This window comes from Diadema antillarum, unplaced genomic scaffold (genome assembly GCF_040938485.1).
Source record: "Diadema antillarum isolate AM-2024a unplaced genomic scaffold, OU_Dant_1.0 seq00001495_RagTag, whole genome shotgun sequence".
NCBI lineage: Eukaryota > Metazoa > Echinodermata > Echinoidea > Diadematoida > Diadematidae > Diadema > Diadema antillarum.
The window spans coordinates 80,476-95,031 of NW_027272232.1; the positions used below are offsets into that span (position 1 = coordinate 80,476).

A 14,556-nucleotide genomic window follows, 5' to 3' on the forward strand; every position below is an offset into this window, starting at 1 on the left:
TTATGCACAAAGTTACCCAAGGAGCTACTCTCACTTTTGTCATTTGAAATTTTCTTGAGACATAATTATTGAAAATATGATTGATACCATACCCCCCCCCCCAAAAAAAAAAATAAATAAATAAATAAATATATATATATATATATATATATATATTTCATACAGATACATAGGCTATTAAACCTCTTTTGCACAAGTTGCACATTGAAAATTTTCTATAGAATTTTATTCAAATCTACCAGTACTTCCTTTAGGACAGCTTATGGCTAAAACCAGAAATACAGAACAACATGCCTCTGCAGCCTCAGAGGTAACACATTTTTTTTTTCTTTTGATAATGATGCAAACTATGTTACCAATAAAATCTTCTAATCTTTGTCAAGTAAATAAAACCACACTGTCATGGCTATCATAGTGATTTACTGCCAGCTATCAAAATACAAAATACAAACTCCAAGAGGTTAGGACACCTCTTGCTTCTATACTAGCATTACAACTTTACAGGGCTCTTTAAAACACTTTACAAGGTACCCTGTGTTTCTTGAGGACCTATCTCGTGATTTGATTTGCAAAATGCAGGCTCCTGTCTCTTGCGGCCACGGCAAGATGGAATTTATGGAAGCTGTTTTCCAGTGCTCAGCAGTATCATGTCAAGAACAGCGACTGCCCTATTACCTCATCCCCATTTCTAGCCTTGTTTCAAGGCTTCCAGCTCATTCTTCTTCTCTTCATTTTTTTTGGCATTGTGTTTACGTGTACTGTATGTGCACCCTGTAAACATGCAGCAAACTTGACAGAAGGTCACGACCAAATATGTTCATACATTTTGTATCACTTCAGTTGACTCAGGGAAGACAGACAGTTATTTCCATGAGGAATGCTGTCTGACTTTGGTTAAACTAAGAACTTAATATCAAAATTGTCCAAATTTTCATGACTATAAGTGTCAGAACTTCGAGTGTGCTGGATTTGGCTGGGATATCAATTCATACAAGGCTAAAAAATCTTAAAATTTTCACTCTACCCTCCCGGGACCACTGTCTTCAAGTGCTACTGACGGTGTATATGTAGGGCCTACAGGTTGAAGATGTTGTTCAAGGAGAATGACACCCAACATGCGTGTGCATTGAGTGAATGCAGCAACATTGGTAGAACACAGCAGCAAAGTTTGAAGGAAATCAGACAACTCCTTCAAAAATTAGGAATTTTTATAGTTCCAGCACTGCTATCGCTGGAAAGGACTACAACATTTAGTGACAGCGCACTTGGACAACGACATACATACTGTAGAGGAAACACGAAGAACGTTCAAGCTATTTTCACTTTTCTAGCATGCTGAAAGAGCCCTTGACTAGACCACCTCTTTCAGAAAGCAAGAGGAATATTAAACATTGCGGCATTCTTTCAATCTGTATGAATACAAAATCTTGGTATTTCATTCCCCTTTAAGAAAAGAATTAATCTTCAAAACTGCATGTTTTGTCTGCACAGCACAGCATTTACCCTTTGTCTGAATGGTTTGGGGTATTTGATTGTTTGTTTGTGTATTTGTTTTTTTTTCTTTGGGAGGATCAGATACCTATTCAGATACTTTTACATAATATGCATGTGACAGAGTGCAGAGCAATTCATTCAAAGATGAAATACTATGATTACAGAGAAAGAATGTGCATTTGATGGTAAAAAGAAAAAAGAAAAAGAAAAGAATCTGCCTCCCAGGATCTGCTTTACATGTGACAACTAACAGCATGAATCCATCACTACCACAGGCAAAAATGTTTCAGGAAAAACAGGCATAGAAAGAGGGTACAGGACGTACTAAAAGACTATTTGAACAAAACAAAATAATTGATCCCCATCCTACCCTTCCCATTCAGTTTCCACCCCCAACACCCCCCCCCCCAAAAAAAAAAAAAGTAGAAGAAAAATATGAAATAAAAACAGCAGAAATCATCAACTCACTCATTTCAGCTATAAGCTGGCGTCTGTCTCCCATACTCTTCTGGGATGCGTCGTCAAGACTTCCGTCCATGGAGGCGCTCAGACCTGGCGCAGAGAAAGAGAGCGACAGATAAAATGGATTGATCTACGGGACAGAAGATGTTCACCACAGACACTCATTTAATCATGTGTGAATCACGCTAATCGCAAACCGTATGATAGTTCAGCCAACGACCAGCAAGATTACATCACGTGTGACGCAGGCTTTTGATGATGGTGTTTAAAGCACGAAGTTACTGCAAACCTATCTTCTTCATTTTAGTACATCATCAGACAAACTTTCAAACAGCACATAAGCATTCATTGCTATTCCCTCCAGCAGCATACATGTACAGGTACATGTGCTGTTTACATTGACTATACTCTCTTTTTCATAATGTACAGTATTCATTTCATCTACTTGGGGTTGGGTTGTTTTGGAGGTTCTCCTTCTTTGGAAAGGGGGGGGGGCGAGTGAGGAGGAAGCAGCAACATAAACAGGTACACCTGTAGCAATAAAGTGTGCTAAGGAAATGGTTTACAGTGTTTTGTAGATGAGTGCAATAAGGATCAGATTTCAAACCATAATTCCAGAGTTTGAGGCACTGTCATGGAAGAAGTCTTGCAGTACATGGAGGATAGGCTCACCTACCAATTATTCAGAAAACTCTTGAAATCTAAATCATTTGTGAATATTGCAAGCACTACATATTGAATTCCTTTTCTCAGTTTTCACTTGTTCAGAATATTATGTTGTCAACTGCTCTGATATTGTGTTCCACATACCACTTATGAACCAAATGAGCATTTTCTTATTCCATTTTTTTTAATAATCACACTGCCTCGTGGCTCTTTTTATTCATAAATTCAATTCAGTTCAGGCATATTCTGTTCAGCATAACATTCTATGTTTTACATTAATTGTTTTTCTGCAATATTGATTTGTTAAAATTCTGTAAATACATCTGTATGCAGTTTTCCAAACATATTATATATGTATTTCTGCCTGAGTCATCAAGTGGCATATTACCTGATATTCCGTGGAAAGAAAATCAACATTGCTACATGTCCTTTTTTAGGCATTCAAAGAAAAATATATATATTTTGCCTGCAATCATTGCCATATCTGAAAGAAACTATCAAGCAATAACAGCCCTCCATAAGGCACATGCCTACATACACATCCAGAGCTGCTGGGGTGGGTTCATGGCACATTACCAATAAACAGAACAAACTGTCATTAAACTACAAATTTAAAATCATTTTTACTCATGGCTGATGCAGAAAATGTACTTTACTTAACTGGTAGTATAATCCACTGCAAGTTGCAAGTCAGTCACATTGACTCACATTTATAATACACAAATTGCCTTTTTTTTATTACAAGGTCTAGCACAATACAGTGAATCATCACTTTATCAACAGATATTCTCTTGACAAATTTACAACCATAGTGGGCCAAGTTCACCCATTATTAAATATTTTATATTCTATTAAAAGATTACATGTTTGATGCAAAGATGAATGATCATACCTGTATCTAACAGTACCAGTACATCATAATACAATGCAGAAATTTGTAACAAAAAATGCTTTAATGTACGGTAAATCTAAAAAGCACTGTAAATAAACTAGACACTATCATGTACAGCTGTATATTTTGTGATCCCTGCACTTAATTTTGTTACAAAGCATGATATACTGCAACGTAAAAAGGTTTTTAAATGGTGGTATGCATACACTGTACAGCCTGGTACACGTATTTGATACATTGTACTCAAACTACATGCACACAAACACATACTGAGTACACACACTTGCATAACTAGCAATATATGTCTTGGTCTCCTCAGATTAGCTTCACGTTCTTGCCCTCTTTAGATTACACTCTGACCAAATATCTCAATATTAGCTCTGCATTGCACATGACATTGTACAGTGTACGATGTGCAGATCATCAATGCTGCACAGGGCAAGTTTGTTTACAAAGCCAGGTTTACGGTATGCCAGCATTGAAGATGATGAATTAGAACCATGTCAGCTGAATTGCAGGGGAGAAGGCATGCAGCCAGGGCAGGACTGTTGGCTAGCCTGACTCCCAGTCTGACAGTTGCATTTCCCACTTTGACAGCACTCGCATTCTAAAGGGGCTGCGTACAATGTATCTGCTGTCATTTTTGCATACAATACATTCATCTTCGCAAATGACGAGGACACAGACATTTTAGCAAGATGTCGAAATTGAGGCTATCGTAAATGCATTATCACACATGGAGACAATTTTGCGTCTTGTTATAAAATCTGTGGTTCAACAACACTTCATAAAGTTCACAAAAAAATTAAACCCTCGCAAAAATAACAGCTTACATTGTATACAGTAACATACCATGTGTACAATGTAGTTTTGTTTCATGAAGGGACTTGATTAGAAATTGGTTACCCTTGCTCCTAATGGTATTAAGCTGGTGCATTGTAGTTGAGGGTTCATTTTTTTCAATTTTGTCACCCATGATCGATATTTATATGCATACATGTACTTGTATATAAATTCGACCTCATACAAGTTTACACAATCTGCTCCATATTAAAGGGTGTGTACAGTTCTGGCCGAGGTGAGGATTAAGCTTTTAACGTTTTGCGAGATATTCAGAAACCACTCTATGAGATGTCAAAGAGCATGCAGTTCTAAGGGGTATCAAAAGTTTATTCTATGAAAATCGGTTTTGAAATGGCTGAGATATTCAAAAACAAGGTGAAACAAAGAGATCCTAATAAAGTTGTGGCATGTCGCCTTTTATCATTAGCACTTTTTTTGGATATCTCAGCCATTTGAAAACCAATTTTCATCAAATAAACTTCGAATCCTTCTTAAAATTACATGCTCTTTCATATTTCATTTAGAGGCTTTTCATTATCTCACTTAGGAATGTTCAAAACATGAATCCCCACCTCAACCAGTACTGTACAGTCCCTTGAATGTTGCAGCACATCCCTATCATAGAGTACAAATTGTAAAGTCATACATGTACGTACAATATGTAATATTTGCAGCAGACTGTATCTGGACCAATCAACAGTAGTTTTTGCAACATAACTACAACTGTATGAGTCCTGACTGAAATAAGTCATTGAGTATGGGTTTAACAATGTACTGAATATGCCAAATATTTCGCAAGGTTTTTATTTTTGCGAATTTCAAGAGTCCAGTGCTATTCGCGAATTCTAAAGACACGCGAAAAATAATGACTCTGATCCTGATATGAATGTGACGTACCCGTTCCGTTCAGTACTGTACTCCACGATCATGAATTTAACCATTCGCGAAATAGACTCGCTAAATATATGGCGAATACAGTCATTAACAGAAAAAAGGGGCAGAAGAAAAATCTCAAACCTTTGCAATCAAAATCACTTTACTGTAACAACAAAAAAGAAAAACTGTAAAGTACACTGTACATCGAAAGTTTAGCATCCCATAGAACTACAAGACCCGAATACTTCACATATAAAACAAAACAAACTAGAAATATCACTTAAGGTGATTAATACCCCCACCCCGTGACGACAGTCTTACCCAAGGAATGATCTTTCCTTGATCTTCTGCCATTTAAATGCCGTTACCATGGCAACGCAGCTTCCGACACGTCCGAAAAATATGTCTTGCACATCTTCCCACCAAGAATATTGTGTGCCACATTTCATATTAAGCTTTTGTCAAAAACTGAGGAAGTAGTTCAATCCACAAGATCTTTCCTTGATCTTCCACCATTAATATGCCGTTACCATGGCAACGCAGCTTCCGACACGTCAAAAAAATATGTCTTGCACATCTTCCCACCAAGACCAATGTGTGTGCCACATTTCATGAGCTTCAGTCGAATACAGAGGAAGTAGTTCAATCCGCAAGATCTTTCCTTGATCTTCTGCCATTTATATGCCGTTACCATGGCAACGCAGCTTCCGACACATCCGAAAAATATGTCTTCCACATCTTCCCACCAAGATCAAGGTGTGTGCCACATTTCATAAGCTTTGGTCAAAAAACTGAGGAAGTAGTTAAATCCGCAAGATCTTTCCTTGATCTTCTGCCATTAATATGCCGTTACCATGGCAACGTACTTTCGGGTACTGTCGAAAAATGCGTCTTGCACATCTACAACCAAAGGCACACATCTGTACCAAGTTTCATGGAAATGGGGCAAAAACTGAGGAAGTAGTTTGCAACACAAAATTTTCCATCATTTTGGCTCATAATATGTGAGCTGTTGCCATGGCAACATACTTTTTGTCACTGTCAAGAAATGTGTCATGCTGACCTATATCCTAAGACAAACATTCAATATGAATTCCATGAGAATTGGAAGAACACTGATGAAGCAGTTTTGCCATGAAGCATTTTGCCCTATATTTTACCAATAACATGCCGTTACCATGGCAACGCACTTTTTGCCACTGCGGAAATATGTGTCTTGCACATTAACATATTCAGACGAGCATCTGTACCTAATTTCATAAAAATTGATCAAAAACTGTGGGAGGAGTTCGCGACGCAAGATTTGTACCCATTTTTGCCCATAATATGCCGTTACCATGGCAACGTACTTTTGGGTACTGTCAAAAAATACGTCTTGCACATCTACAACCCAAGGCACACATCTGTGCCAAGTTTTATGGGAATCGGTTGAAAACTGAGGAAGTAGTTCGCGACGCAAGATTTGCAACGGACCGACCGCCCGACCGACCGCCCGACCGACCGCCCGACCGCCCGACCGCCCGACCGCCCGACCGTCCGCTGATTCCTATATACCCCCTTCAAACTTCGTTTGGCGGGGGTATAATAATTTTAAAAACCAAATGGAGCTGACAGCAAAAAAAAAACCAAAACATTGAGGTCAAGAGCACTACAAGTATCTTAGGACTGCCATCATGGTGAAATGACATTGTCTGCATACATGTATGAGTACAAAATCCCAATGTCCTCATACTCACACGGACACACACACACACACACACACACACACACACACAATCATCTTGTGATGTCAGTTTGAGGCATGCCCATTACTCCTAGCCAGTGACAAATTTGTCTTTTGACACCTCATTAGTTTCTACTCAGGGCTGTAGTCTTATTTCCAGACCAGGGATTCTTCAAACCCCCACAGCATACCAACGAGAAGTAGATGCATTCCTACAGATTGTAGATTCATTTAATTTACGCAGACAAAGTAGCTGGACGTCAATCACAATCCAAATACCCCCGAGATGTTTTGTGCTCGTTTAGATCATGAACAGAAATATCCCACAAATTGCAACTCTCAATAATTTCTGACCAAACTGAAATACCTACCAAAATGGCGACCCTTGTGTTCATGCACTGTTGCAACATGGGCTTTGTGTGATGGTATAAAAAAAAAACTTGAGATTTTTTGCTCTGCTTTCAAACACATGCTGCAGTGTGAGTTATCATGCTGCTCAAATTGTCACTTATAGGGTAGTTCAAAAATAATTGTAAGAATTCTTGGCAATCAGATCGCAAATTTTCTGATCATGCATACAGTGATAATTTTATATCCACACAGGCAAAAATCTTAATATTTGGATCTCGGTGCAAAGCTCAAGATTTGTATCCTGCTAATTCGCGTCATATGAATTCAACTGCATGTATTGTACATGATACGTTCATGAGAGTGACTGGATCAGACTCCTATGATATTTAATCAGGAAAACACAAATCATACAGTGTACTTGGAATAGGCTAATCCCCCAATGCCTCGAAAGTTGCTCAATTTCTCCTTCAACACAAAGACTTGGCTGACAGTGAAGTAGTAATTGACCATCAAAACTAGTACCAGGGTCTTTTGTTGCTATTGTTGTTTACAGTACGAGCTGAAATTTTCGCGCACAGATATTTTCGCGAATTGCTACAAATGTACTTGAAGGACATATTCGCGTGTTGTTAATTTCGCGGTTGCGAGGGTCTAACTGAACTTATATTTGCGCGTTGTTATTTTCGCGAGTTGTTATTTTCGCGGTTCAAAGGTGATTCGCAAAATTCGCAAAAATAAAACCACCGCGAAAATTTCAGCTCGTATAGTATTCATTTTGCACCACTATTTGATAAAGAGCTTGACACTGAGCAGTGTTGGTACTGGAACACACTGTACACTTGCAGTTGTACTTGAATTATCTGACATCACATGTAAAAACCATGATTTCTGAAGCATAAATGTTATATCGTATTTGCTAATGCAGATTTTTTTAAAATTCACAAAAAAAACTTTAGATTGTGCATTCAGTAAAAAAAATATTTCCCTTGATAACGTACTTATGTGTATACACACCTTGCTTGACACCCTCGAGCACATTCTCAGTGGGCATATTATATGTGCACTTTAAATACATGCAGCTTGAATTCCTTCGTTTGTTGGTCATATAATGTAGATGTCCCAGTGATAAGGAATCCTTCATAGATTTCTAAAAATAATAAACATCTATAGGCTTTTATATCCTGGATCCAGTCAGTGATCTGGATCAATACTAAAATTTCAACAGTGATCTATCAGGTATTCCTTGTGGATTATCAACTTTTCCTGAAAATTTAATCCAAACATTCATAACTTTGAGTTACCTTGCAAACAGACACAGAAACAAAAAACAAACAAACAAACAAACAAACAAACAAACAAAAATCACAAAAAACATCTCCTTGGCGGAGGAAACAAGCCCATGTACAATGTGGTACAAAATGTTTGTCTGCCTAGGGCGACCATAGCTTGCTGTAGAGTGGGTAAAACAAAAACCACAAAGCTTGTCTGTCATGATGACAATCAATCAATTCAGTATGTTAATTGAATATACAGTGTACAATGTACATTGTATAAAATTTGTAGTATCCTCATAATTTTTGGAGTTGATCAAGTTGCAAGTTCATTAAATCCACTGCCCATGATGTGACTTGCATACAATCATTCATACAGACCTATTCGGTTTTTAAAAGCTATCAATCAAAATCACACAGAGCCACTTCGCAAGCAGCAAGATACATACATACGGCATTACAAAGACATGCCATTGTCATGGTAAGATATTGTGTGGCACACTAATTACACTATTAACAAAGCTCTCAGATCTATATGTCTGGATCATTTGTATACTCAGTCCAGCTGCGTCAACATGTCAAACACCAGGCAATTAAGCATGAAGGCTCCTCATTCAATACCCTGATCATTGAGCAGCTATCAAACTGACAGCAATGTTTCAACAGCCTAATTGCTGCTATTAAAAAGACGCCAATGTTTCCATTAGCCTAATCATCACTTCGAAACTGATGCACTGTACATGTACATTTACATTGTAGTGTGTATGAGAATTGCTCAACCTGCTGCTTGGCTATTAATGAATTCTATTGTCCATACATCTAGTGGATTGTGTTTCTAGAAATTGACAATTTCTGCAGGTATAAAATCAAGAGGTGAAAACATACAACTCAGACACATGTCTTGATGAAATACTTGCATATCTTTTGATCTTCTATACAAGAAAAAAAAAGGCACTAAGGCAATGCTTTATCTGCATGCTATCCACATAAACAAAGAAGTTGTTGACTAAAATTACAAAATGAGTGCAAATAAACAGTACCAAGACACTATATTATTAATGTGCATGATGTATCTTGTGTCTGGACAGAAAAATCACACTAAGACAACATTAAACTTGTAACTTTACTCTAGAAAATCTGAAAGCATTGGAGGGGGGGGGGTCAAATTTGGATTCACTATTACTGGACCCACATATTCATAGCTGTGCTGGTAATTGGTATGCACGCAAACTGTTCTTGGAGTATTCAGTCTCAAATGCAAGGTTTTTAAATTGTTGTTTTTGCTCCAGTACACATACTCAGCTGTACTGCATGCAGGAATATATCAAAGGTGATTTTTATATCAAATGAGCCACGAGAGAAAATGGTACAAGTTTCTATAGGTAGTCATTGCAAGCATGTGTAGTGACATAATTACAAGAACAGTCTGGTGGCACAGTACTGTTTATTGTCATTGACACTGTAGAAAGCCCAGTTAAAACTTGGGTAATCTTTTTTGATTAGTAAACTTCCATGGCTTTTAAAGGGAACCTGAGAAAATGAATTTTACTACGCCTAACCTGGAATATATGCACAGAATTTGTAAACATCATGAAAGCAGGCTATTCAAATGTACTCTAACACGAAGCCATTCAATACCTCATCCTAAAGCACACACACACACACACACACACACACACACACACACACACACACACACAGTAAAGCAAATGATCACACACGCACAATAGGGAAGGGAGGGGGCAGACCTCCGCACAAACTTGCACACTACCCTATTTAAAGATGAATAACAATCTACACACTGTGCTTAAGATTATTTGCACATACCAGGGAGGGAGTCTTAAAAAAAGCCCTGGGTTAAAAAACAAAACAAAACAAAACAAAACACACACACACACACACTTAAAAGCAGTTGTTCACATCCAGTCTGCAGCACATAGATTGCTCTCCAGACAGACATAGGACTGAAAGAAGACCGGCATACACAATCGGCTCTAACTGGGTGAAGAATGTCTCGAGGTGAATGTGAAGCTTGGCTTGAATTGGGCAGCCAGGACTGCAGCAAAAGGTGCTAGACACTCTGTACTGTGTTAATGTCATTGTACACACTAGGTATTTCGCGAGTCTATTAAAATCATTCAAGAATCGGGACTTCCCAACCATTGGTTTTATAGTTGATTTGTTCTGTTCAAAATCAATTTAATATTTTGTTGTGCTAATAAAGAAATGAGATATTCCAGGAAGCATATTTCCCACTTCAAAAGAATAATTTGCAGGGTCTGCATCTCAAATGTTTTGCAGGGGTGCAGTTGCGTCATGCATATGTTGTACATGTGTGAATGTGTGTCTGTCTGTCTGCGTACACTGTGTATAGTTGTTAGCGATATTATGTACATTGTATGTGAATAACTACTGGTATTCTATGCCCTTCTGGCAATTTGCATCGTATCCCTAAAAGTGACACACACACGCAAAAGAAAATCTACAAGGTCAGCATGAAAATGTGAGATCTGAACTGTCACTTGAAACAGCATGTAAAGTAGCTCCAGCAGGGTGATGTGCATCGCAGACCACACACTCCATCCACACAGGCTTGTAATGTCAATTCATGTGTCTGAGTTGCATGCTTTGCCCGCCTTGCTTGTACAGGAGGTTTTGTTCGGAAAGAGAGAGAGAAAAAAATAATAATTGCCACATAACCTTGTGACCTTTCCATATACCATGTAGTTCGCCTCCCCCTCCCCCTCCCATCCTCCTCAGCATCGCTCGATGACGTTCATTATCAGGGGAGATACCGGAAATTAGACAAAACGAACATCCAGTCCAAAAACAGACTCTCTTGAAGAGGGGGAAATTAATTGGTACAAGTAGGCCTACTCTGAAGCTGATAAAAACAGGCAATGCACACCGTATTTCGACAATAGGCGTACTTTGGAGAGATAGAAGGATCGGGAGAAAGAGATTATAAAGAAAGAGAGAGAGATAGGAGAGAGATGAAAAGAGAAAGAAGAGAGAGAGTACCCGGTACCATTTTGTACTGACACAATAGCCCGGTTTCACCGACATGTTTTTAATTCTGTGATTGAATGGGTCCTCTCTCCCTTGTCAACTTGTATGCCTATATGGCGTTGTTGATTGGCTCCATAATTACTGTATGTCATACGCCGAATATTTCGCAAATTTCGCCAGTCAGGTGCTCTTCGCGAAATTAAAGACACACGAAAATATTGACTCTGATCCTGATGTGAATGTGACTTACGCATGTACACTTCTCCATCCAGTACAGGACTCCACGATCGCGAATTTAACCACTCGCGAAATTGTCAGGAATTCTTGATTCGCGAAAATTTAGACTCGCAAAATATAAATGGCGTATACAGTATACTACAGGTGCATCATACATGTACCTTACCCAAATAGCTAAGATGACTGAAATAGAAAAGAAAGCAACATTTCTAGTGTGGAGTTTTTGTAACCCAAATTTCTTCCATGTGAAAAAGTTTCTTATAGTTTGGGAAGCAGATGTACATGTACGTGGTAATGAATGAAGAGTTTAAATGCAGAAGCCCTACCTTTATCATCACAACAGACTTTAATCATGCATCAAAGTATCGATTGTAGTTAATACTGCTGATCTGATTGTAAATTTGTTTGAAAACAGCTACAATTTGAAAAAAAAAATCAGCATTTAAAATAAGCATTCAAGACACTTTAGAAAATGTGATTTCATCAGCTACAAATGTACATCATGTGTCTTCATTCCTCTATGATTGTACGTCCACATAAAATGGCATCTGGAGTTTTCAGGATAACGATGAACAATACTTGGATAAAGACAATAAAGGAAACTTTAAGGATATCAGCAGACTTTAAATGCATTTTCCTAACACTAAATCCAAAATGGCCATAGGCAACACATGTTTTACAATGTCACACCTTTAATGTGTCAATGTACAGCGTGTAGCATTATATATTAATGCACTTCATAAAACACGTGAGACCGAGAGAATTGGTAGCAAATTTACCATACAGCAGAATGCATCATATCAGCAAAATTACCGATTGAAGACATTAACATCATCATGGCTGCTTTAACATACTGTATCATCCATCATTATATCTTTACACAATTCAAAATATTTGTTTGTTGCCTGACTTGCAACAAGTATTAGAGCCAGAGCAGAAGTGTTGCAGGAGAAAATTCATCTACTGAACATACAGTGTTGTATCTGAACACAATTTCTTATTGATACAGCGTTTATGAGGCTTTCACAACTAATAAAGAAATCTTGTGTTAGCATTCCTACGCAATGTCATACTGGAGCCAAATTTACGAGCACGCCATGGTTAATCAGGCATGATCAAACTGAAAATATATTGGAAGGATATCCTATCCATACATCATCATACAATCACAGAATCTACAGTACAGTACATGTAGTATTACACTAAATTTACGGTGTGTTGTGAATTATATTGCAAAACGCTTGTAGAGATGCAACCGAAGATTAAACTTGATCAAAATTGACACCTCCATATGAGCCATACACACTGGACAAATAACATCCAATATATTATCATACATAACTTTGTAAGGACCGAGTGGGTTTAATATTTCTCCATGCATGCGAAGAAACACAACATCCCACTCTCCAGCAGTGCCTTTCATACACATAGCTTTTACCCACTTCCTTCTAAAATCATCAAGCTCCCATACATTTTGTGCAGGACCTACCATGTTCACGGTGGCAATGGATTTAATACAAAGAAGAGCCTGACCTGTATGTATGGCTGCTGGTTTATAGTTTGTAAACTGCTGGGTGTCCACAGCACATTACACCTGTGTAGGAGTCCATGGTATACAACGTATACTACATAGGGACTATGGAAGCTTTACATAGTGGCCAAAGGCGAAAAACTTGAGTACTTTCAAAAATTACTATTAACTGCCATACCTGTAATACTGTTAATCTATAAAAGTTCCATTTCAATTTCACTCAAAACTCAATGACCGCATTAGGATAAAGCTGTATGAACCTACTATTCTTATTAGCTCCATGCACAACAGGAATGTTTCATTGACCAATACCACTTTGAAATCACAGGTGATCCCTTACATGTAGGGCCTACCTTTGAAATGCGTACTCAGAATTCTGATAAGCTGACAACTTGAACAACTACTACATTCATGTGCGAACTCTGCCCTCACTCCCAGCTTGACTAGAAAGGGGGGAAAGGGAAACATTTCAAAGTTTTCTAGACGTAGCACTAATGCAACGCATCATCAAACATCTATCATAGATCTATGCACAGGTACAGGCTACTATGTACACATATGATGTACTCATAGATGTGCACCAGTGCACCATACATACAGTACAGTACTTGTCTCTGGCATTTCCTGGGCTATTAATTTCCTCTTGCCTTTAATTTGCTAACTCTCCCGATCATCCGAGGGCATCTCGCTCGCACTATGCATCCTCCTTTCTGCTCGCTCCCCGCCGAATTATTGGCATTCTTCGCTAACACTGCCCCCATCAGCTGGGGGTAATTCGGCATGTCATCACATTCTCCAACAGACCCAGCCCTGGCATTAAACAGGGTGCGTTCACATCTACTGAAGAGAAGGCTTGTGCATAACAACTCCACTGTCCTCTACATGCTACATACTGTAAAACATGATATATTTGCGGCATGAAATTTTCGCGAATTGGAGCCGACAGCCCTTTTCGTGGCATGAAATTTTCATGAATTGCCACTGGTGTTCAATGCATGTAGTGTAGACAAAAACTTTCGCGTGCATTTTAATTTCGCAAATTTTGGCGCTCGCGAAATTCGTGAAATTAAAATGCACGCGAAAATTCCTCGTTTTACAGTAATGTGCAGCTCTACATTGTACGTATGCATGTAGTGTGATAGCAAACTTTACACCATAGATTTGAAGAAACTACACTATAGTGTGCTTGATATTCTGTTAT

At 38.3% G+C, this 14,556-nt stretch overlaps 1 protein-coding gene across 1 annotated transcript in view; it reads right to left on the reverse strand.

The window, feature by feature from the left end:
• The window catches only part of LOC139710034 (dystrobrevin beta-like), a 44,576-nt gene extending 42,538 nt beyond the window's left edge, over positions 1-2,038 (reverse strand). The window contains exon 1 of the mRNA XM_071621981.1: positions 1,963-2,038. Coding sequence (XP_071478082.1) covers positions 1,963-2,032 — 70 coding nt within the window. The 5' untranslated portion in view covers positions 2,033-2,038. The remainder of the gene's footprint in view (positions 1-1,962) is intronic.
• Between the last annotated feature and the right edge of the window lie 12,518 nt (positions 2,039-14,556).